Here is a 25,143-nt window from a genome sequence, read left to right on the forward strand (position 1 = left end):
ATGTTGATTAACTTCAATCATTTGTTTTCAGGATAAAATTGTCCCGGCTGATCCAATAACAGTAACAGAGAAAAGGCTGACCTTGCAGCGACTGAGCCAAGTTATTCAGTACCGACTTGTATGCAGTGAATTACCACCACAGATGAGAAGATTAAAAATTGGTACACATTTTTTTTAACACTTTGCATCTTTTTATCTGATAATTTCTATCGTTTTGGAGACATTATAGTCATAAACTTATACTTAGTGATGCTTATTTTTGTCAAAATATCAGTAGTTACTTTAAAAATGAATTTAATTTAATATCTTTACTAATGAAGATTTGTTATCTGTTTGATGATTGGTTGTTTTGTTTTACAGCATGTCAATCCTTGAAGAGAGTAGTATAATATATGTTCTGTTGTCATAAGACCATCCTCTCAAGAATTATCTTCTCATTTGGGAGGAGGATAGTGTAGTATATGTTTGTCATATATACTAGCAAATGTATCTAAGCAGAGGAGAATATTTTTGTTAGTAATAATAATGAAATCGTTGTATGCAGTCCTCATGTGCACCCAACCAAAAAAAGTGTATGTCTAGTACATAGGATAATGTACAAAAATCATTGACATGAACAGTGTATGAGTCAAGATATGCATATGTGACGATGGGGGGGGGCGTCAGGTGTAGTTTGGGCATTGTGCTTTTAAATTTATTGATATTGTATATTAATCTGTATAATATTCTTGTTGATGTGTGTAAGTATATTACCAACTTCCAAACGGTGCTACTAGATCAGGCTGACCTAAAATGCACCTAATATTGATGTTATTGTTTTTTGTTTCTTTACAAAACTCAATCATGTTCTGTAAAATCCCAAAAAAAAAAAAAAAACAATTTTTGTCTGCAAAACACCAAAATTTAACATCATGAATAAATATTTGAAAATATAAAGAACTTGAAGCATAAGCCATTGTTCTAAAATGACTGGATTCAACATTAAATAACCTGAAAAGATTTGATAGGTTGTAAAACAAACCAACTAAACAAACCTCATCGCCAAAGATGGAACACTATATAAAAAAGTTATTGTTATTGTAAAGATTTCCGATTTTTCTCATTTTAGAATGAATTGTTCCAAAATCAATTTTGTCTTGTCAACGTGACCAGTTTTAAAAACCTACTTTTTATTTTAATGTAATTTTAAATAAATTTTAAAAAGTTACATTCACTTTGTTTAAATTATTTTTATGATACGAAGAAAAAGATATTTTTATGTTTTTAAAAAGATATAAATTATTACAATTTTAAATAGAAATATATCCGTTTGACTTATTTGAATAATTTTTTTATTAACAATGACAGTGTTTATGTTAAGAAAAAAAAGTAAAAAGAAAGATTCATTTTATTCATGATTTAAAAATTATAAAACCATAAAAGTAAAAAATATTTCCTTTTTATGGGTGTCAAATGCAAATGTAAAATTCACAATCTTTGGGTAATGTGGTTCCAAAAAATGTATGGATGAGAGGATCTATCTTCAAAACCATAAAAAGAGTTTGTGAACAAATAAATAGAATCTACAATATATAGATGTTCAAAATTACTGTGTGTTCACTGAAATTTTTAAACTCCTATTTTGCTTGATTTTTGTATCTTTTTAGAAAATGGCAGAGTGAAGTTTCTTGTAGAACATGAATTTGAGGTAAGCTCTTTTTACAATACTTGAATTTCTATCTAATATCAAACTTTTATGCATAGTATTGATTTAATAATATCTTCTATCTCCAGGTGACCTTAACTCTTATGGGTGACAGTCCTACAATCCCTTGGCGTCTGTTAGATATTGATGTATTGGTAGAAGATCACCAAACTGGAGGTAAGGTTTCTTTCCATCTATTTGACATATTTCTTGTCATTCGTTTTATAAGGAATATTCACATTGTGAACCGAGAAATACTTGGTTGAATATTTTCTGACTTGTTTTTTTTCTTTTTTTTTTTTTTTAATTCCTTGAAGAGAACCTTTCATTCAACTTTTGAGTATATTCCAAATATGAAATAAGAATCACAATCCTATTGGTATTCTTTAACTTCATACTTTTATTTATTTGATAACAATTACAATTCTCTTCATTCAATCTGTTATCACCAACCCTATCCAATTTTGTCCAAGATCAAATCACACCATCTTGTTATTGACTGTGTGTGAGTGGGCTCTTGATATTGATTGGCAGCTACTTAACTATTGTCCGCATCTATTGTTCAGCTAAGGTAGCCAGTTCATCTGTTCTTTGACTTGTTGACTGCATCTACCACCTTGGTTGCTTTTAATCCAATTTCTTTATTAGATGCTGATCATGCAACACTTTATCACAGACTAGAAGATGACCAGTTTCTGTTGCTTAGCTATGTTAGTCAACCAGATTTCTGACCCATAGAGCATGGTTAGCAGCCATCTTTTTGTTGAATTGGTTAACCTCGATATTCTGGTCAATCATCTTGTTGCTGACCATCCCCGCAATGGAAGTGCAGTTGATCCTCTTTCTATGTGCCAATTTGCAACTGTTCCTCTGCTTTATAGTTAGTTCCTGACTTGTTGGTCCCCCAATTTATCAGAGAGGGACCTATGTTTTCAGTGGCGTCCGTTAGTTTGGACGATTGCTAGATAACCATCCATTAGTTTTTCCTGAAATTTTGCCACAAATTGTATTTCATTAAATAGATGTGCACAGTAAAAACATTTTTTTTGCGAAAATTCCAGTTGTGTCCCCAGGGGCTTAAAAGATGTAAAAAATGCTGTAAAGTGGCCAAAAATGACGTTTTGCCCCATAACTTTTGATCCAGCCATTAGATTTTTCTGAAACTTGGCCAAAATGTGGAGCCTATTGTTCTTAATATAAATCCAGTATGGGTGACCCTGGCAAAATTCTGGTTCGCGTCCCCGGGGATTTTCAGTGCTAAAAACACCCCTTTTTGTGGCTCTTTTTTATATTTCTCTACAAAAACTTGATATGTCTGACTATATAGTGTTTTTTCATAATGGTCAACTCAAATATACATGTATTAAGGCCTGAAACTGTACCGTTATCCATTTACACTGGGATTCAGCATCCCCAGGGGCCCAAAAGAGGTAAAAAAATGCCCCAAAATGACACTTTTTGCTCCATAGCGTTTGATCCATCCATTAGATTTTCCTGAAACTTGGCCAAAATGTGGAGGCCATTGTTCTTAATATAAATTCAGTATGGGTGACCCTGGCAAAATTCTGGTTCGCATCCCTGTGGAAATTTTAGGGCTAAAAAAAAAAAACAGCTCTATTTTCATATTACTCAAAAACTTGATATGTATGTCTATATAGTGGTTTTCCATGTCTAAAGGTGTGAAACTGCAAGGTTTGTCCATTTTCACTGGGATTTGGCATTCCCAGGAGCTCAAAAGGGGTCACAAATGCCCCCAAATTGCAAAAAATTATAATTTTTGCCCCATCTATTAGATTTTTCTGAAACTTGGCGAAAATGTGAAAGCAACGTTGGCCCTTCACACTTCTCACATTTGTCATTTCTTTATTATTTTTTCTGGCGTCATTTCACATGCAGCACCGGAGGTGGACCATGCACGCGTGGCTTGTCAATGACAACTTGGGAATTGTGTATGCAATTGGCTTAAGTATCATGACCAAGATCAAATACGATATGACAGTTACTGGTTACAGTAATTGGCTTATATTATTGGTATAATTCCTATGAGTATTGTATATTTTGTAAGTTCAATACTATTACATAATTTATTTTATTGACAATTTATTAATATTCTTTCATTACAGATGGGAAAGGTTTGGTTCATTCATTGCAAGTAAGTAGTTTTATATATATTATATATATGTTATGTATATTCATATAAAAAGTTTTATATATATATTTTATATATGTTATATATATTCATATAAAATCACAATTTTGTTCCTGGATTTTATCTAATGTATTATTTCTGAAATATTTATAATGAAAATGACCAATATATTCAGAATCATGAAATTTAGAGATTCTATGCAAAAAGAAAAAAACAACACATTTATATATTACTAACAGGCTGCCTGGCATTGTCCGGTCATAAGATATGCTTAAATATGATATTCTGATTAATGCAGATTTTGTATTTATTATTAGATTATCTTGGACCCAATATATAGCAATGATTTAAAAAGTAAAAAAAAAAATGACTTGTACGCAACCACCGAGAATCAAAACCAAAACGCCTAACTTACAATTTACTTTTTCCTTTGACGTTAATGACTACTATGAAGACATGTTTGCTGCAAGGCTAAAAATTAAAACCTGAACCAACAGCTATTATGTTACGCATGCATATTCATAATGCTGTCATTCGACCTTCACCTGGCAAATTTCATTTTTTTTTTTTTAATATTCACACTTTTGCACTGATTTTCCCCAGCTAAAACCCAAATATAAAGTTTTGCATGGGTTTGAATACATATAATCGAATATATATATATATATATATATATATATTTAGTAATGTGATTGATAATTAGTAATTCGAGCTTATTATATATCTAAATTACAACGAGCACTTTTTCTTTCCCTGTATTTTAATTAAACTAGTAATTTTACTATTACATTAAAATACACTCTGCTCTTTAGACTATTGTTCTAATCTCCTTTATATTTATATATATATATATATACATACATGCAGTTTCATGTCTGTAGACCAAAAACTGACAAAGGAGTTTGGTAGGCAAAATTTTTTTAAACAAATATATATATATATATATATGCATACTTAAATATATATAGAAAGAGGTTTGTGTTTACTATAACTTTTTTACACATAAATCATGTAGAATATATCTGCATGAATATAATTACATATAATAGTTAACTAAAGATGAACATCCCATAAAAAAATGAGAAAAATAATAGGGAATTAATTAAAATGAATGTTTGAAATAATATTGCAAATTAGCTAGATCTTTTGCAGATAAATGCAATTCTAAGACCTATACATAACAAAGTTGCATTTTTCTTTTGAAATAAATAGAATAAAGGGTTTTTGATATGAATATCAATACACAAAAAACCCAAATGAATAGGGGTATAGATTTAAATGTCTGAAAATATTTCTGTTAAAGTTACATAAAAATAGATATCAGTAGTTTTAAAAATGTACAATTTTCTCATAAGAATCACCTTCATTTAACAGCCTTTAAATCTTTAACGGTTTGTCAGTAGTTTAAAATGTGTATATTTTGTTCCTCTCAGTTCTTGACTTTATTAAGATGCGTGTTAAAGATAAGAAGTTTCAAGGACAATGTGCAACTCATTTTACCATCTTTTCAACCTGATAGCTCTACATATCTTTTGATGACTGCACAGGAAACCCCTCTTCTTGAACAAGTTTCTAAGTTTCAGTACATTTCACAATCTTTTTTGAGAGACAACATAAATACCTTACCTTTGAAATTTTAATTACCCAAGGAAAAAAAAAGAGCATTTTGTGTTTTTATTTACTTTAGACATTAACGATATCTATCGTATCATTGCCCTAACTAAGTTCAGTGACTCTTATTAATTATGGCCTCTGGTCACTGAGTAAATAACTGAGATGCAAAGTTGACCAGTTGTAGCTGACAGAACAAAGAACCCATTTAATATATAAAGTGAAGTCAATGTCTCTTTCTTGATTTTTGTCATTGATAGATTTTTTCCTACAAAATCAATATTTGATTTTGATTCATCAGTTTTTTCTTTTGATTGTTGCAGTATTTAGTAAAGAAGGATAAAATGTAATTTGATTTAATTCCTTTCAAAAAATGCTTTGACTTTGTTGGAATTACTTTCATATGAATGGCATTTAAAAAAATAAACTGCAAAAATTCTGTATTTTTTAATAGAGCTATTTCCCTTTGTTTTCAACAAAAAGAATAGTTAGGAAAAAACAAATTGTAAGTAAAAATATTACCAAGTAATGTTGGGTAAGTTCAGCTAGTATCTATATAAATTTTGTCAACTACCTCAAATTTTAACTTCAACTAGCCTTACCGCTCATCTTGTTAATATAGACAAATAAATCTGTGACTACTGCAATTTTAATTTATTTCTCAAACCTACTACTAAAACTAGTAAAACCACTCAGAAATCTATGGCAAATCATCATAGAAGTTGCACTTGTATTTCACCTTTCAGAAACTGTTTAGGATGCTACCAAGTGTAAGTGTAAATGTATTTTTTTTTGTTTGTTTATAATACTATGCAATTATATATTGATTAGCTATTTATACCGGTGGTTTCTGGAACAATTGAGAAATCAAGCTTGCGAATTTGAATATCACGTTTCCCCTTTTTTGTACAGCTGGTCTAAGAGTGTGTGCATATGTATTATTTCATGTATACTCATTTAATATAATGATATAATATATCATGTGTAGAGTTTCAAAATTTGAGTAGAGCTTAGTAAAGTATGAACATATATATTAAGTTAATACACTTGAGGTTGTAATAATAAAAAACATGTATATATGGATATATATATTGTATGACAATTCCTTACTGAGATGAAGCTTAATTGCCATAAATATATTTTCATACTTTACTATATATGTATTTCTAAAGTTATTAGGATGGCTGTTGAGGATAGGTTTTTGCCCACTGTTTAAATATCCAAAATGAAATGCGTACCAGAGAGCCTAGTATTTTAGTTTATGGAATAAGATTAGAAATTGTTGAAAGCTTTGTTCATTTGGGCAATACACTGTCAAGAGATGTTTTTTTAAAAAAATTTTTTTTTTGATTTGAGATACATCTATGCAGCCATAAAGCAAAAACCGAGAAAAAAAAGAGTATTGGTGGCTCATAATATTCTGATCACTTTTCTTTACATCTTTGAAACTTCGATGTGTTGTCCTTTTCATTAAGAATCATTGTTGATGAAAATATTTTACTTGTATTATGCGCAATATGTAAATTTAGTAATCAGATACAAATATCTGTATTTTAGTAGGAAAAATATAAGTTTTCTAAAACCCAATTCTGGGTCTTGAATGTATATTGATACCAATTAAAATTTTCCTTTTCTTTTTAGGTAAATTATATTCACAGATTGGTCCAATCACGCCTTCTGGATAATGAGAAACCACTTCATGATCTGTATCGGATGCTTCGTATCCTTTATTGCTTTAATCCTCTTTTTATTCAACCGTTGCATTACATAGCTTCATTAGTCTAAAGTGACAGCAGTTAAAAGAAAGTCCCTCTTCATATGCATGCGTTTGAACATTGTACATATCTCGTATTCTTAACCCTATAAAATGTTTATTAATGACATCATTAGCTACACAAACATGAGTGTCAGCTAAAGTGTAATGCTACAGATCACATATTGTCAAAAATAAATTCCTCGAAGCAATTGATCCTGAAAACATTCCAATTATAGTGCTGAAAAAGCTTCAACCAGAACTAGCTCCCATACTTACAATGCTGTTTAAGCGTTGTTTTAGGGAGAATTGCTTTCCAACACCTTGGAAAACCTCATCAGTATGTCCCGTATTTAAAAATTCAGGTGATCCGTCATTTCTCTGAATACAGACCAATCAATTTCCTGTGCGTCATGAGTAAGTCGCTGGAATCTGTGTTAAATAGAGAAGTAGTCAACCACCTCAGCAAAAAAAAACCCTCCTCAGTGCCATGCAATATGGTTTCCATTCTGCTAATGTGTTAACAGTTATATCTCAGAATTAGCGAATCTCTTGACAGAGGGTTCCTTTCTAGGGCAATTGCTCTTTACATATCAAAGACCTTTGATAGTGTATGATATGGACATGTCTTCTCAATTATTTCTCTCTGATAGTAGTGGTTGATGGGCAGAAATCAGAAGCTCACAGTAACAGTATTAATGTTGGAGTCCCTTATGGTTCTATCCTGGGTCCAACTCTCTTCCTGATCTTCCAGTGATCTCCCTAATCACATCCCAAGTTCATTCGTAGACATTTATGTTGATGACACTATCATCTATGGCAACACTTCAAAGGCTGTAAAAGACCAAGTTCTTTCTGATTTTCTCTCCTGATCTTGATCATGTGGTGCAATGGGGAAAGAGGTGGCTGGTTAATTTTAATGCATCTAAAACCAAGCTTCTATCTTGACATTATCAACACTCTGATCCCTATCTGACATCAATTGAAATGAATGGCTCTCGTCTTGAGAAGGCTTTATGCTTTGACAAGCTTCTGAGTTAGACTTTACTCCTGATCTGAAATGGATCATATACATCAAGTCCGTTGCCAAGACAGCTGGAAAAATGGTGGGATCATTCTACCGTTCTAATAGCTATTTCAGTGCTGATGCAATTCTCTACCTGTATAAGAGCCAAGTATGTTTAAGGATGGAGTACTTTTGCCACATTTGAGCATGAGCTGCTAGAAAGACTTATCCTACCATGACAGAGTTCAAAATAGACTTTGTAGTCTAGTGGAGGATGCCCTTTTCTCTTCTCTGCAACTTCTTCCCCCACACGAAAGACATTGTAAGCCTCTCTGCTTTATTGTTATTTTTATAGCAAATGTTTGTCAATCTATGGCCCCTCCCCTTGCCTGACTTTCACGAAAAACACTCGTCTAGCTGAAACTACTATCAATAATTTCCTCCACACTTTATCTGTACCTAAACCTAAACGCAGATTTCATGAACACAGCTTCTTCCTTAGTCCTTAGAACTGTATGCCTGTAGAACTCTTCTGTTTTCCTGCTTTCAAACTGACTACAATATGGTGGTCTTAAAGTCCAACATAAACAAGTTCTTGATGAGCAATCCCCCTTAAGTAATCCAGCTTACCAAATTTCCACTACTAACGATTACTACGATATTTTCCCATTGACTACTGTACACTCATTAACCTTTATCCTTGAGTGGGCTTTGCTAAGTGTAAAAAAAATTATCCTATATATACCTAACATATAAAGTTATGTCAGATTTTCAAGTCAGTCCCAAGTAACATCTAAGTTGATAAATCAAAATTTACTTCAGACTGATCAGTTATAATCTGTAATTGTTATGTCATGTTAATGGCAATATAATAATGTACTTAGGCTACAATTTATTTAAAAAATTACTCAGTTTGACTTAGATGACTGCTGATGTAAAACATTTTTAAATAATCACCTAAAAATAAAAATTATCAAAGAAGATAATTCATATTTTCAATTGAAGAATATAATAGTTGTTTACTTCACGACAAAAAAATTTGTTTATTTATATAAATATAATAAAAATACAAACAAATTAAAATTATTTCACTGCATCTTAGACAGTGGATAATTGCAGATATGTTGTATAGTCTTTTAATCTCCACATGGGCAGGTTTAATGCAAGATTGGTTTTAAGTAATGTGTTTTGTTCGCAACAAGACAATCAACAGCAAAAAAAAATCTCTTCTTCAAAATAAACTTTGTAGCCTAGTTTCAGTTAGACAAGTGTTTTTTGTGAAAGTCAAGCAGGGGGGGGGTCATAGATTGGAGCTCAGACGAGCACTAGCCATGAAAAGAGAGATGTCAGTTATTGACCTTGATGACTCTTTGCCTTATGTCTATAAGCATTTAGTTATGTTTTGATGTCTATGTTAAATCCTATTTCTTAATTTCTCATTCTTAACAATAAACATTGATTTAATGGCAGAAATTTACTTCTTGATTTTGAAAAGTAAAGAAATTTTATGGTTTTACTAATTAAAGTATGACATTAACGCATAATAAATGGTTTCTGTTGATTCTTTATTTAGGCACGTCATTCGAGTAACCTGGGATTCTTATGTCAAGAACAACAAGAAGCAGTCGTTTGTATTATTTCTGTAGTCTAATTGAATTATCCGCCCTTGAATTTTAACACAGGCGAGTTTGGGGGGGTGGGGTGGGGTGCTTTTTACATGGCGGTTCCCAGCGCTCCTGTCTCACTTGTTATAGAATTTAATTTTCTTAGTTAAAAAACAAACTACTTGATCAATTTCCGTTATTTTTTTTTGGATATAATATCTCTGTTCTGTGACAGGTATGTACATTGTAATGAGTTGTCTGTATTTTTTTAATTAAGTCGAATTCTAAATACTAACCCAACAGACTGCTATGCATTTTTTTTATTTTCCTAAAAATCTTCCTTTAAGTTATAAGAAAAAAATGTTTACTTATTTCTTTTTTAATAATGTTTACCAAACATTTTTTTTTTAACTTAAGGAAACATTTTTTTTTCTTTTTATGTTTGACTTGTATTTTTTTTTTCTAAATATTTCCCCTAAATTTGAAAAAATACTTGCTTATTTTTTACAAAGATTTTTAACAAAAAAAAAAAAAAAAACAGCATGCCAGTTGGTCTAAATTAAAATTGGTTGCTTCTTGTTTTTGAATTCCATGTTGCTTGAATAACATATCTAAACACAGGAGCAATTTGTCATGCTTTAATTTATACCTAAATAGTAAAACTCATAACTATGATAAATTCCAAAATCTGATAGGAAACATTTTAACATAAAGAAATGAAAATCACAACTTTTTACAAAATCAAAGCAGAAAAATGACAAAGTAAGCTGTTTTTCCATGAATAGCCATTTTTTTTTTCTACTATTAAATTCAGCCATGAAATACTTAACATAAATTCCAAGGTTTTTCCTTATCTTGGATTCTAGATTCTTTTTGTTTATCCCTACAACTTGAAGTGCTGCACTCACAGGTAAGTTTTTATTCCATTGCTTTTAATCAAAGTTAGCACTTTTTTCATATTATGAAATTTCTGCCTTTAAAGTATTAGTAACTTAATCTTTTCGAAACTAAGAATTAGTGTAACCAAATTTCAATTTGTGAGATGTTAAGATTGAAAAGAAAATCCTTTTCTTATTCAGATTCAACGTTTAGTGAGAGAACGTCTTGGAGATAGTGTTCGGGTGGAAGAGTATACTCCTGGCAAATGTCTGGTCGTCTCATATTGGAGGTAAACTTTTACATTTTTAATTCTTCGTTAGTGATTTCTTTACAATTTGACTTTTATCCGCAAAGGAAAAATTGTATATATCTATTGTACATTTGTTAATTTGATTGCATTGAAAGTAGATCAATGTTTTCCATTATACTTTGTCGGAGTTAGTATAGTCCCGAGCAGAATGTTGCTGGAGGTAACAGAAGTAGAAAGTTTGGTGTTTATACAGTATAGGACACAGGTGAAAAATCACATTCCAAATAAAAACTCTTTGATATACTTATGTATCGTGCAGATTATTGAATAGAATTTTAATTAAAAATAAAAGATTTTTATTTTGCCAATCTACCTTTCATTATTACTCAGGTAAATGACAGACTGAGTTATCTTCCCTTGTGTTACTGGATTTCCGCTCTTATCAATGGTGGATTAGCAAAATATATTAAAACTGATTTGGTACTTGTACAGTTTAGTCAAGACATTTAAAAATGAAAATATCGAAAAAAGGTTATATTGCATGTATCCGTTATGGAACAAAGTTTTTCGAAAAAAATTTCACTTAATGTCATCAAGTAGTTTGTTTTTTCGCTGTAAAAAAAAAAAAAAAAAAAATTATGATACCGAGCAAAAGGTTAGATTTTTAGGAAGAAAAGCTAGTATTAAAGATTGGGAAGGGAGTGTCGGCGCTTTAACTGGAGTTATCTCCCGTGGAGTGTTTAACAAATTCTATAATGGCTGACTTCAACGTGTTCTCATAAGAACATGTTTTTCCGCTGTAAAAAAAAAAAAACCTACTCGATCAAATTAAATGAAATTTTTTTTTTCGGAGATCTTCAGTCCAAAACGGATATGTACAATATAATCTTTTTTTGATGTTTTCATTTTTTAATGTGTTGATTAAACTGTACAAGTACCACTGATTTTTATGTTTAATTAAAATCTACCTCATAAGTTTTCCTAATTTTTGGTGTAGATATCTATTTTATCTGATACATAAGTATATTAAAGAGTTTTCCTTTTTAATTTATTTGGAACCATATCTCTATCCGTCTAAGCGCCAAAAGTTTTATCACCTTTTTTTATCACCATAAAAAAGAAAAGTACAATATTTAGTTCAATGGTTAAATTTCTCTGGAATAATAAATGTATCTTTTAATTTAATAATATTAAGAAGAATTGTGTTTTCTGTAAAAATGTAATTATCAGTTAAGTATTCTTCATTCAATTTTGGAACAATTAATTTTAAAATGGATAAAAATCAGAATTTTTTTATTTTAGTTTATTTTCAATTACCTTACTGATTGGATGAGTTTATTTTCAATTACCTTGCTGATTGGATGAGCTTATTTTTTAAAGTGGGTGTAAAAGGTGATAGCATGTGTATAAGTGTGAATAAGCATCGAGGGTGGGGTTTTCAGCTAGTTTAGAAACTTTATGGATTTATAAATGACTTTTTTGTATCTGTCTTGCAGGGATCAAATGAAGAAAGAAAAAGATGCCACAGGTATGGCTTCCTCTTTTCAAATAAAATCTTTATTCTATACTATTTATACTCATTTGCATATTACTCTTTAGTTGGTATGAGTACTTTTTACATTTTTCACCAACATTTTAGGATGTGATTTTTAATTTTGTTACTTATTCCAATCCTTAGCAACTCTTTCTCATCAGTGTCATTTCAAAAAGCTTAGTATATAAACAATTTTATGAACTGTAGTATACTTGGCTATGTGGACAAGAACAGTGTATGTTTTTTTTTGTTTTTTTTTTGTTATTTTTAATATTCATTTTTCACCCCAAACAAGGCACAGTACCACTTTGAAGTAGGGGCTACTATCAGGGACATAATTTGCAGGGGCATTATGAAAGGAGATGAGTAGAAAGATGTTTGTTTACATTACACTTGAACTTCTGCATATCAGTACAGTTGGGAAAGCAGAATCTAGAAAGGGAGTTCCAAAGACTTACAGTTCTGGGGAAGAAACTATTGAAGTAAAAGGCTTTCTTACACCTAGAGATCTCTACTGTAAAGAGGTGGGACTTAGTTGCTTGTCGTGTTTGTCTGGTGTAGTCACGTCGAAGAGGTACAAGTGCTTGCAGTTTGTCAGAGCATTCACCATTAAAGTATGTTACTAGCATATTAAGCTATCGACTTTCCTTCTTTACTTATCTAGTTTCATTCTTTTGGTGTTTGTCCAGAATTCACTCTATATTAAAAAATAAGGAAAAATCTGTATGATGTATGTAACAGGACGAAAATGTTCTATTCCAAAAATCATGTAAATTGATCAAGTAGTTTTATTAAAAGCAATCATTTTTAAGTGAATTTGAGTTTTTCTGGTGTCCCCATGTTAAGAATAACTTTCTAAAATCTTGCAAGTTTGAATCATTTGGAGTACTTTCCCTTGTTTTCAAGATGGTCTTGTGATAGTATTGATGCTTTCTTAGCCACAAAATTTAATTTTCCTTATTTAAAAAGTAAAACAACTCAGTGTACATGATTTTTGGTATATAATATTTTTTGTCACAAGTATGTATATCATACAGAGTTTTCTTTATTTTTCTTTTTTAATATAGGTCAATTCTGGCCAACTATGTTTTTTTTTGTGTGTGTTTGGGAAGTGTAAGCACTAGGAAGAAGGAAAAAACATGACTGTAAGAGATTATATATTGTTTCCACATTTACTATTTTTACCTTAATTTGTTAGTGTAAACCAGTGCTAATAATTCAATGTACCACCTCTTTATCAAAGGTGGAAGTGTATGTACATTTGGAAGAAATAATAATTGATAAAATAAACATCATCCACAGATACCAAAAACATTTTCTCTTACTATTTCTGTTTTTTCCTTTCCTGGTGCTTACAAATATAAAAAAAAAATTGCGTAATCTACTGTGCACAATGCTTTCAATAAACTATAACACATTTTATGCGTTTGTGTTTCAGTGTACAAACTAAGTGTCCATGTTTCTGATGATGATGATGGAAAGCCATTGCAGATCAGTCACACTCCGGTCATGACTGCGGAAGAAAGTCGGAAAGTTGGGCTGGCTATCAGAGTGAGTATGGTACTTTGTTTTTCTATTGACCATTTCCTTTGTGTTTCTAAAGAATGGTATGTTACTTGGATTAAATAGATTTCTATAACTTTTTTTTATCTAATATATGATGATAAAATCATTTTGTAAATCCGTGAAAATCAGATCCTATGGTATTACTGGACGAATACTTGACATAATTAAATCCTTCTTAAATAAGAGAAGAATCCAGGTTGTCCTCGATGGTCATACGTCTAAACAATATGATATAAATGTGGGTACACCTCAGTGGTCGATCTTTAGGCCTTTATTATTCCTGATATTCATAAATGACCTCCATGATAAAATAGTCTCTGACATGGGCATATTTGCTAACGACACCACATTCTATAAAAGACACAAGGGGAATACGAATGAACACATATCCAAAGCAATGGTGGAAATCCTAGAGGGAGGTCTCCAGTCTGTAGTGGAATGGGGTCAAAAATGGATGGTAATGTTCAATGCTGCCAAAACTAAGCTCATTTCCTTTAATAATTACAGGAAACCTTCTCAACCACCAATAGCTATGGCTGATGATACATTACCTGAAAGTACTTTGTTCAAAGTCCTCGGCTTAACGTTCACAGGAAACATGAGTTGGAACAGATATATCTAGAGCATTGCCGAGGCTGCTGCGAAGAAGGTGGGCTCTCTCTACTGTGCTAGAAAATTACTTACACCTGAAAGTATCCTGTACCTCTACAAGGCCACAATTTGCTCATGTATGAAGTGTTGCTGTCACATTTGGGATGGTGCATCTGCTACTAGTCTCTCAATCCTGAACAGGGTTTAAAAGAGAGTTACTAATCTGATAGGTCCTGCACTATCATCTAAGCTTCAACCTCTGTCCCATCAACAAAATGTTGCATCCTTCTACCTGTTTTATAAGTACTTTAATAGTGGATGCTCAGACGAATTACAAGCCCTTGTACCCCTCGACGTAAATATCCCCTGGCAAACCCAACAAGCAGCAAAGTCTCACCCTTACACAGTAGAGATCCATAGATGTAAGAAAGCCTTCTACTTTAATAGTTTCTTCCCCAGAACTGCTTGACTTTGGAATTCCCCTCCGGATTCCTGCTTCCCCAACTGTACTAACATGCAGAAGTTCAAGTGTAATGTGAACAGATATCTTGCTGCTCAACTCCCCACATAGTATCCCTGCAACTTATGTCCCTGATAGTAGCCCCCTACATCAAAGTGGCACTGTTCCTTGTTTAAGGTGAAAATGTAATAATAATAAAAAAGTGTTTAGATACATTGCAACTTATCAGCAGTGCATGTGCATCTGTATGGAGAGTGAGAGGCATCAGATGTAGTTTTCTTGAATTTTGGGAAACCTGTGCATTTAAAAGGATGTAAAAGGCTGAGCATGAAAAGGTCATCTTTACTTATATTAAACACATGGTGATCAAAAAATGATAAATATTGACAGAGATGGGCATTTCTTGGTTCTGTGTGTTTCTTATGACTACGTCACTTATACAATTTTTATTTACCATGAACAGTGTTCCAAAAGTAAGACCCCCTATTTTTTTACCTCACAGAGTTGAAGAGCTACAAATGCAAAGGTGATATCATTAAAACAACTGACCTTTTCTGCTCTTTTGATGCCTCCGTCGTAAAAGTGGAATGCGCTTTGTCACTCACATCTCTGTCACTATGCTGAAATCTGCAAATCCATTTCCTAACTTCATTGACATCAACTGCATCAACTTTGTAAATGTTCAACAGGTGCCGGTAAATGTTGATTGGTTCAATTTTTCTACATAGAGGAATTCAATGATGCATCTCTGCTCTGACTGAGTCTCCTACTGTTAATATCTACAACAGAGATGAAACTTTTAGGCTATGAATGCATAAGTTCAGTCATAACAGTGCAGTTTACAATCCCCTCTTATCCATTCAGTTGAAATAAAAAGTAGGAGACATTACTGTTGAGACATCCTCTCATATTAATCAATTATTGAAATCAAAAGTACAATAGCATAACTCAGTAAAATAAATTTTAAAAAATTCTAGTAAAAAAACAAAATTGAACTTTAAATGATGGGGGAGATTCATCACTACATAAAGAAAATGGTAGTATTTACTTTTTCTCACAGAAAAAAATAGGTTCAGTTCCCTCCTCCCTCCACACAATCAGCACTCTTTCTTTATTGATCTGCTTGCTGATTTAGTATCTTTGGCTCTTAGCTTCTCATTATTTATAACGGGCTCCTTCAGTCTTTGACAGACTATGGATACCCACATAATGGGCTCCTTCAGTCTTTGACAGACTATGGATACCACATAACGGGCTCCTTCAGTCTTTGACAGACTATGGATACCCACATAACGTGCTCCTTCAGTCTTTGACAGACTATGGATACCCACATAACGTGCTCCTTCAGTCTTTGACAGACTATGGATACCCACATAACGGGCTCCTTCAGTCTTTGACAGACTATGGATATCACATAGAGGTGCCTGCGCATGAAATGTTTTTGTAGCAGGTGGTGTGTAATCTCCAACCACATCTCTCTTTCGTCAACATTGTTAAATACCAGTGGCAAGTGAAGTGTATGTACAAAAATGACTGGAAATAAATGCAGAGATAAGCGGAGAGCACATATAGCGCCTGGAATTCCCAAATAGTCACCCATCTGGTACTAACCAGGTTCAACATTGCTTAACTTTGGTGATCTGACGAGAATTGGTGTGTAAACGTGATTATGCTGTGTACTATTTATAAATTTAGAAAAAAGTATAACTTGAAAAAAATTTGATTAAAAGAAGTGAAAGTAAAGGAACTATGGGGGCAAATCCTGCACGCCCCAAACCTTTTTGAATCTTGTTTAACCTATTCATTCATTACAATGCAAACAATAGATATACCATTATATTTTTATATACAAGTCTCCTCTGTATGAAGTGTGTTTTTTTTTGTTTGTTTTTTTAAACAGAACAGGATAAAAAATCAGATTAAACTCTATCAAAATTTAATTGCATAAGGGATATAAATAAATAAACATGTGTGGATAACTCATCTCTTCTGATTTCATCATCTCATTTGATACTTAGAATGATTGGTGAAAACTGAAAATTGTAATAAAGTGCATTTAGTCATTGATTTTTAATATTGAATATAAATACATTATCATTAATCTTTAGTAGTGTTGACACGATTAATTGAAATTTAAAAATTTTTTTGAAAGTTAAATATTTTTTAATTCTTAAATTCTGTAGTAGATTATTAATTAATGCTTGTCTATAAAAATGTTTTTATTGTTAGAGTTGTTAGGAATTTGGAGAGTTTGTGAATGTTTGAGATGTTTAGTGCGCATGAACAGGAATTGGCAGGATATGAAACAAGTTGATTTTTTTAATCAGTTGCTTTCTCCCTGATCAAAAAACAAACTAGTTAAATACCCATGTATTGTCAAACTCCCATGCTCCGTCGAGTATGTCGACTATGTAATCAAATATCAGCATACTTTCTCTGACATGTCATCTCTGGAACTTCCTTTTCTTGTGTATTGTTGATGTAGCAAACGTATTTCTTTTCATTTTTTGTTGTGGCTACGAGACATGATTGTTTTACTTACTTAGGTGGCATTTCTGTTTGTTTGAATCTTGCTACGTGGAAGTAATATCCTGTTTATTTTACCCCCTAGTGCAATCAGCAGGAGCATTTTGTTGATTGATATGAAACATTTCAATTTGTATATTTTGTATTTCAATTAGTATGCATATGTATAATTTTTATGTTTTCTAACCTTTCAGAATGATCATCTCTCTATTGAGAAACTCCTTATCCAAACCATAGAAGTACGTACACATGCAAGATTAAAAGTAAGTGACTCTTTATTATTCTCATTTAATTCTACTCTTAAAAATCACATTGCATAGAAAAATAATAGCTATTAAGCTATATCCTACTAACACCATTTTAGCCTTTTAATTCCTTACGTGGGTGAAACCCTAAACATTCTGTGTAGCTAAATTGCCATATTTTCATAACTTAGTACCTACTCACATATTAAACACTTGAAATATGTCTCCTTATTTTATGTGGATGCATAAATAATACTACCAAAACTCTAAAAATGTTTTTTGTTATCATGCACACTTACTTCATGTGTACATGAATGTTTTAGATGGTCGGAAGAAGGGGGTATAATAAAAGAAGCTGTAAGAGAAATTAAATCATGTTAATAATTAACAGAAAAAAAAAAAATGAGAACAGAGGAAGGCGTTTATTAGGACGTCACAATGTATTCTGAAATCTATTGAATCTGTTTTAGTATAAAAAAAAAAAACAAAAGCACCAAAAGGAATCGTACATAAAAACGGTTCTTGTCCATAATTCCCCCATTATTAAAAAAAAAAGTAAAATTTGTATGATGTACGTACCTGTGACAAAATGGATATATATTTAAAAAATCATGTAAATTAATCAAATAGTTTTATTCTTAAATAATTTCAAATTTTATAAGTAATTTGACTGTCTTGTCTGTCATTTTGAAAACAATCTAAAAATATCAAATGAAGATAACTCAACTTAATTCAAATTTGCGAGATTTAAGTTGTAATGCCTATGAATTCCCATTAATAGCTTAAAGATGAGTTTCTTTATAAAAATAAAACTTGATCAATTGACATAATTTTTGGCATATGACATTTTCATTTCGGCATGGATACGTACATCATGCAGATTTTTCTTTATTTTTTAATATGGAGGTATTTTGGAGAAGAACCATTGAAATATTGGATAACACAAGTTTTTTTTTTTTATATTATGTTATTCCTTTTCAAGACTCAAAGAGTCACTTGAAGGATAAGGCTTAATGAGATTATCAGTTGACAATGAACACCTTGGAAGGACTGGAAATAATAGATGAAAATGATTATTTAAGTGGATGGATTGACAAAAATTTGTTAATATTGGTTTTCTTGAAATATTATTTTTAATCCTTTATCCACTCATGTTGCTAACTGTTCTATACTTTGTTAAAACAAACATCTATAACCCTGGTTGTTCCGTTATATAACTAAGCTTCTATCAATTGCAAAAATATCTGGTCTATAGATGATTTTAGTTTGTTCAGTAAATAACTGAAATAAATCTATATACTAATATTTTTTTCTATAAAATCTTCAATTTTTCATTTCTGCATTAATATTCATTAAATATAAATTTTGTCTAATTTCAAAATTTATATTTCAGGAAATTTCTAAGGACCTCCAGAAGTATGTTGATGGCACCTGTAAGTAATCTATCTGCTGAATATCATATATTTTAACTTTTAGAATTTGTTTTCAAAATTTTACCCACTCATTTGTTTTCTGGGATTATTAAGACTACTATTCTTAGCTTGATATATATTCACAATGTTTCAGCTGATGTAACGTCTCACCTTCAGATCTTTTTCAAACATGGAACCTCTAAAGAATTTTGAACTGAATCTGGAAGTAGTTCTCTTGCCATCAGTTGTGACTGGGTAGAAGTGGTAATTTATGTTATTCTTAATTATTATCACTTGTAGTAAGGATTGAACCATCAACCTCTAGAAAGCTCTTACTGAACTTATTGTTACCGGATTTTTAACCAAAACTGTTAACTATTAGATCATATTTTCATGTGAACAATTTTAATATCAATTTGTTAATTTTTAAACCTAATTTTATCTGCATGTGTATTATTTCTTACTATCAAATTTTTTATTTATTTTGCAGTAACTGATATTGCAATTTTCTTATTAGTGTTCTCCTTTATATATATATATATATATATATATATATATATATATATATTCCCATATTGTATTCAGATTCCCAAATTGGATAAGATGCATATGAGGATAGGGCTTGCACAAAGTTAAAAAGTCCTTGAATTTTAGTTTTGCTTTGAAAAGGTCTTATTTTTTAAATTGCCTTGAAAAGTTCTTGAAAATATGGAAAATGTTTTGGAAGGCATTGAAAAGCATATTTTTTATGTCCAGTAAAAATTTGTCAAAATATTAAAAATAAAATCGAGATAAATACTTTATTTTTTTAATAAAAAATAAAATAAAAAATCAAAATTGTATATTATCGTGAATACAAGACTTGCGTCCCCTTGTTTTCCATATAAGAGTAAAGGGACGTAACTCTTATACCGGAAGTTTAAAAATCAATGCCCACTGTTCTATTCCTTTGTCAGACAGTTGTCTTCTCTAAACCCAAGACTAATGACCACCAAGCAGGTATCGTGTAGAAGGCAATTTAAAAGTGCATTCAACATTCTTCTGCACAACAGGAAGATGAGTGATAGTGTCCTGAAAGAATATGATACTTTTCTTGAGCAAAGATCTTGCATTGGATCTGAAAAATTTTGTTGGGTTTAACCACAGGAGTGAAGATGACAGGCTAGACCGTTTGCAACCTACATGACTGATATTTGTTACAGCAAACTGTTTCAAGTTGTGAAGACTGCTCTGGTGCTCTCTATTGGCCAGGCCAGTATATAGAGAGGATTCTCCGTGAACAAGGAAATAGAGGTTGAGAATATGAAGGATGAGACTGTAGTGGCACAGAGGATCATGTGTGACCAAGTTAAAGCAACAGGAGGGATGTGTCAAATCCCAATAACCAATCCCCTGATTGTTTCATGCTCCATGACTAGACATAGGTATGACATGTACCTGTAAAAACAAAAAGACAAAAAGACAAAAACTTCAGAGAAAGGCAGCCCTTGGACAGATAGAAAAGCTAAATAAAAAGAAAGTGAGAGTAGAAAATGACATTATATCATTGACTTCATTACGTCTTGCTCTGGAAGCAGAAAATTCTGGGAATTTGAATCTGTTGACAAAGTCAAGTGCAATCAGAAAATCGACCTTTGAAAAAAAAAAAAAACTAAACTCAAAGAAAGGCTTCAAACTAAACAAGAACTGAAAATGATTCAGAATCAATGGATGAATGTGTAGTGATGAGCTTAAGCTGTAAATAGTTGATCAGTTGTATTGCATGTTAGAGAACTTCATGTAACTGTGTTACCTTTAAAACTACTTTACAAAATAAAGAAATAAATAAAAATGACTTTTTCTGTCATCAATTAAGTTTTTTGGTTTATTATATCATTGAATTTTGTCTGGAGAAAACCTTGAAAAAATTTTTAAAAGTCTTGAAAAGGCCTTGAAAATGAGCATTGAAAATCTGTACGAACACTGGAGGAAGGTTGAAGACTATATATTGGCTGAAACATTGTGAATATAACAATAAAAATGAGAATAATATTATCTTGATCTAAAAAATTCCCAAACATTTTTCTTGTATCATTTTAGCATGTAAATGTAATAATTCGATCTTTTTTGTGTACAATTTGCATGGATGATTAAGTTAACTTCTAATATAATAGTAATATCATCTGCACTAGTGGTGGGGGGTGGGGGTGGTAATATATACTTTCTGTGATCATCTCTCCAATGAATATGAAGCGATGTACTTGTCTTTTAGTTTTAATAATCTTTATAATGTTATCATTAGCTTTAGAATAGTGTTTGAGTTAAAGTTATTAACTAAAAGTTAACATTTTTGGAATTTTTGAGATGTGGATTGATAATTTGGATTATTTAGACTAATGCTTTCATCTTGCTTATTATTTCATGACATTTCAGCCAATATAATCTCTGATCTTCTTTAGGTTAATCTTATCGAATTTGGGAATCTGTACAGAATTTTGAATGGAACCCTTTATTGTCATTCCATCAGCCATGACTGGGTAGAAGTCTTAAGTAATTCATAATTGTATTTGTATACTTCCACTAAGGATTGAACCTTCAACCTCCAGAAGACTAATTTAAAACTGATTGTTACTTAGCACTTTATCTGTTGCACCACTGGTCTTTGTTTGCAAGGAACTGTGGCATAATGTAAATAAGCAGATTGTTTTGTCTTTTATTTTTATTTTACTTCTGTAATTTACATAATTTTGAGAAATTAAAACCCTGTGCAACACCAAGTAGCATTGCTTATTCTTAATAAAGATTAGTATTGTATGCTATTTGAGAATTTATTTTTTAAAATCTTTTTCAGGTGAGATAAAAGATGTTCCTGCTGTGCTTCATGTTCCAGTGTTAAATCCATACACAACTGCAGAGATTTTGCGGGTTGCTGTTGACATTCAAAGAGGAACTTTTCTTACATCTGTGCCATGTTCAGGTTTTCTCCCCTTTTATTATTCAATGACTGATCATTCTTTATAATTTTAATCATAACAAATTTCTAGACTGCATGTAGATTTTAGTATTGAATGTATTCAAGCATGTGCGATTTTGTATCAGTGATTGGACTTGCATGCACTTTTGCTAAAAAACAAAAAAGAGAATCCCAACATGAATTACTTTACTATTAAGTATTTCTTTTAGTAGGGTGGTACATTTGTTTGGATATACTTGCTGCGGCTCTCTGGAATTAACTAATTGCCTGGATTTATTTCCTATTTAGGAGAATAGAAAGTGGATTTTCGGTTTACTTTTGGCAACCTCATAACTTTCACTTCCCTTATCATATCCCTTGATGTTTTTGACAAAGAGGGAAGAATTTCTGAGTCAGAATCTGTTCCATCTAACACTTATCATTGGCAATTTTTTTTGATCTTGAAGTATATATTTATTTTTTGTTAGCTCCTTACAACAAGTGGCTTCATGCCTTGTCTGGAGCAATTTCCATAAAAAAAGATAACCTCAACATCAGCTCAAATTTGGTGGCCATTTTATTTTGATTTCGCTTATGCACAATGTTGACACATTTCAAGCATGCTTTTCTCAATTTTACATGCATAATACTAACTGGATTTTAAATGCAAATGATTCCTCATTTATTGATATCTTAACAAAAATATAAATAGTAGTGGCATTCACCCTAGGTAGGTTAAACCACATGTAAAATTGAGAAAAGTAGGGCTCGTTTTTAGATAAAAACGATATAATGTGAAATTTGGTCATCAGTTTGTTTTGCTTTGGCTTATTCACATACTGTGAACTCATTTCAAGTGTGTTACATGTTTTTATCTAAAAATGGATCATGCTTTTTTTTACATGCATAACACTAAATGGATTTTAAATGGAATTGATTCCTCATTTAGAAATGTATAAAATAAAGAAAAACAACAGAAACCATTCGTAGCCTATATAGAATATTTTCCTTGTATTCTTCTGCAACCCTTAAACATTACCAATTTTTCTGCTATAACATAATTTTTGTGCATTGACTTTTGATGTATTTGCTCATCATATAATTGTATTTATTTAAACCCTGTTTTCTGTTCTCCAACTTTCATAATTTAGTTAAAAAATAAAATCAAAACTGAATACTTTTTTTTGAGTTGCTAATGTTACCAAGGCAGATTGGTCCTCATATTCAAATATCCAGCTTGTAATTTGTCACATAGATTCCTCTCGATGCCATATTTGTCTTGTTACTCTGACACATTAGTGCCTAAGGCATACCTCCTTTGTTGCTACTAATAATTAGATTTTATGTAGCCAAATTAAACATGGTTTCTAGGAAAAACCCAATATAGATATTAATACTGTGTATGCCTTATTTTAGTTTGAGACTAATATATATATAATGACCAGCAGATATCTACAGCATTTTCCACATATCAAAGATGTTGGACATAACTAAAAATATATGAGAAAAATACTAATTCTCTCATTCCACCTGTTCCTGAATAAAATAAGACAACTGTCATCAAGGGACGTAACTTTCTTGAACTTGCTGATTTCAGGGTGAAAAAAATCAATGTTTTTGGCCAATTTTTCGATATTTGTCGGGCGAAAGATGGGGCTTTCATATGAGACCAAATTTGTGAATTTTTGTTCTGTCTGTCAAGGTTTTTAGCAAACACACAAACATACACATGTTTGTCTATGAATACCAAAATTTTCTTTTCGGAATTCTTTTTCTAAAATAAGCATCATATATATTTATTGAACAGCAAACGTTTCCTTGTAACTTGGCTAAAATTCTATCAATACATGCAAGTTTCATTGAATAGAATAGTAGCTCAGACAAGGTCATACAGATAGAAACTTTGAATTGGCAATTTAAGCCAAATAAACCATATACATATTATCAGATCTACTAACAAAGACTTTTGGAATAGATACATACTAACTTATCTCTTGTATATTATTGAATTAATTTGGAATTGTTTTTGAGATGAGTAATTTGTATAATTTATTTTATTTGATTATTTTTGTGGACTATTATCCTCATCTTCTAGTTGTTTTCTACAACGTTTCGGCCAATTATTCCTCTGGCATTTCTCAGGTGGTGAAACAAAAACAATTATGGAAGGCAGTAGTTGCTGTGGATGCAGTTGGGAGATTTGAGACGAAGACCAGAGGAATAATTGGCCAAAACGTCATAAAACCCACAACTAGAAGATGAGTACACAAAAATAATTAAATAAAAAAAATTATCTCTTGTAATAAGCCTAAATTAATTTTTTCTCTATCTCTATTTCAAATATATGTGAGATTTATTATCTAGCGTTACCGTAGTATCATCTATGTTGAATATATATTTTATGTCTATCATAAAATTTTCTAGAGTGAATACATTTTTTAGCTATGCTGAATATAATAATAAAACTTGGGAAATGTATTTTACTACTCATTTTGACCATTTATATGTTAAATAATATAACTATTTATTTTACTAAAAATTTGTTCAGAAAAATGGTTCCCAGCTTTAAATGGCCATAAATGTTAAAGCAACAATAACAAAAACAATTAAACAAAATAACCTAATTCATTATTATACACAATCACATTTAAAACATTTTAGGTTGAAATGTTTTGTATTTTAACTTTCATGAAATAAGGATTTTACTAAACTGATTCCTTTGTTAATTTCAGATCATCCTGTCATCCAGGAAATTGAAGAAAATTTAAATGCAGACAAAAGAGGTATTGATAAGCAAATTGCCAAACTCAGGTAAGTTAAACTTTTAAAGTGAAATGAAACCTAGTACTCTGGGTAATATACTTTCAGAATTATTGGTCATCTATCACTACTATCTCCATTACCCTAGGAAGAGTTTGTGAACAAACAAAAATTATAATTT

General features: G+C 31.2%; 1 protein-coding gene across 2 annotated transcripts in view; it reads left to right on the forward strand.

Annotated features, from left to right (window-relative positions):
- The window catches only part of LOC145249627 (mediator of RNA polymerase II transcription subunit 14-like), a 99,178-nt gene that overhangs the window by 21,056 nt on the left and 52,979 nt on the right, over positions 1-25,143 (forward strand). For both annotated transcript variants that reach the window (XM_080111369.1, XM_080111370.1), the window contains 13 exons: positions 32-161; positions 1,647-1,687; positions 1,774-1,861; positions 3,808-3,836; positions 7,086-7,164; positions 10,674-10,717; positions 10,887-10,975; positions 12,433-12,464; positions 13,909-14,021; positions 17,808-17,876; positions 19,252-19,291; positions 22,101-22,226; positions 24,935-25,013. In XM_080111369.1, coding sequence (XP_079967495.1) covers positions 32-161; positions 1,647-1,687; positions 1,774-1,861; positions 3,808-3,836; positions 7,086-7,164; positions 10,674-10,717; positions 10,887-10,975; positions 12,433-12,464; positions 13,909-14,021; positions 17,808-17,876; positions 19,252-19,291; positions 22,101-22,226; positions 24,935-25,013 — 959 coding nt within the window. The remainder of the gene's footprint in view (positions 1-31; positions 162-1,646; positions 1,688-1,773; positions 1,862-3,807; positions 3,837-7,085; positions 7,165-10,673; positions 10,718-10,886; positions 10,976-12,432; positions 12,465-13,908; positions 14,022-17,807; positions 17,877-19,251; positions 19,292-22,100; positions 22,227-24,934; positions 25,014-25,143) is intronic.

Source organism: Euprymna scolopes, chromosome 28, assembly GCF_053919585.1.
Source record: "Euprymna scolopes isolate OS-2025 chromosome 28, ASM5391958v1, whole genome shotgun sequence".
NCBI lineage: Eukaryota > Metazoa > Mollusca > Cephalopoda > Sepiida > Sepiolidae > Euprymna > Euprymna scolopes.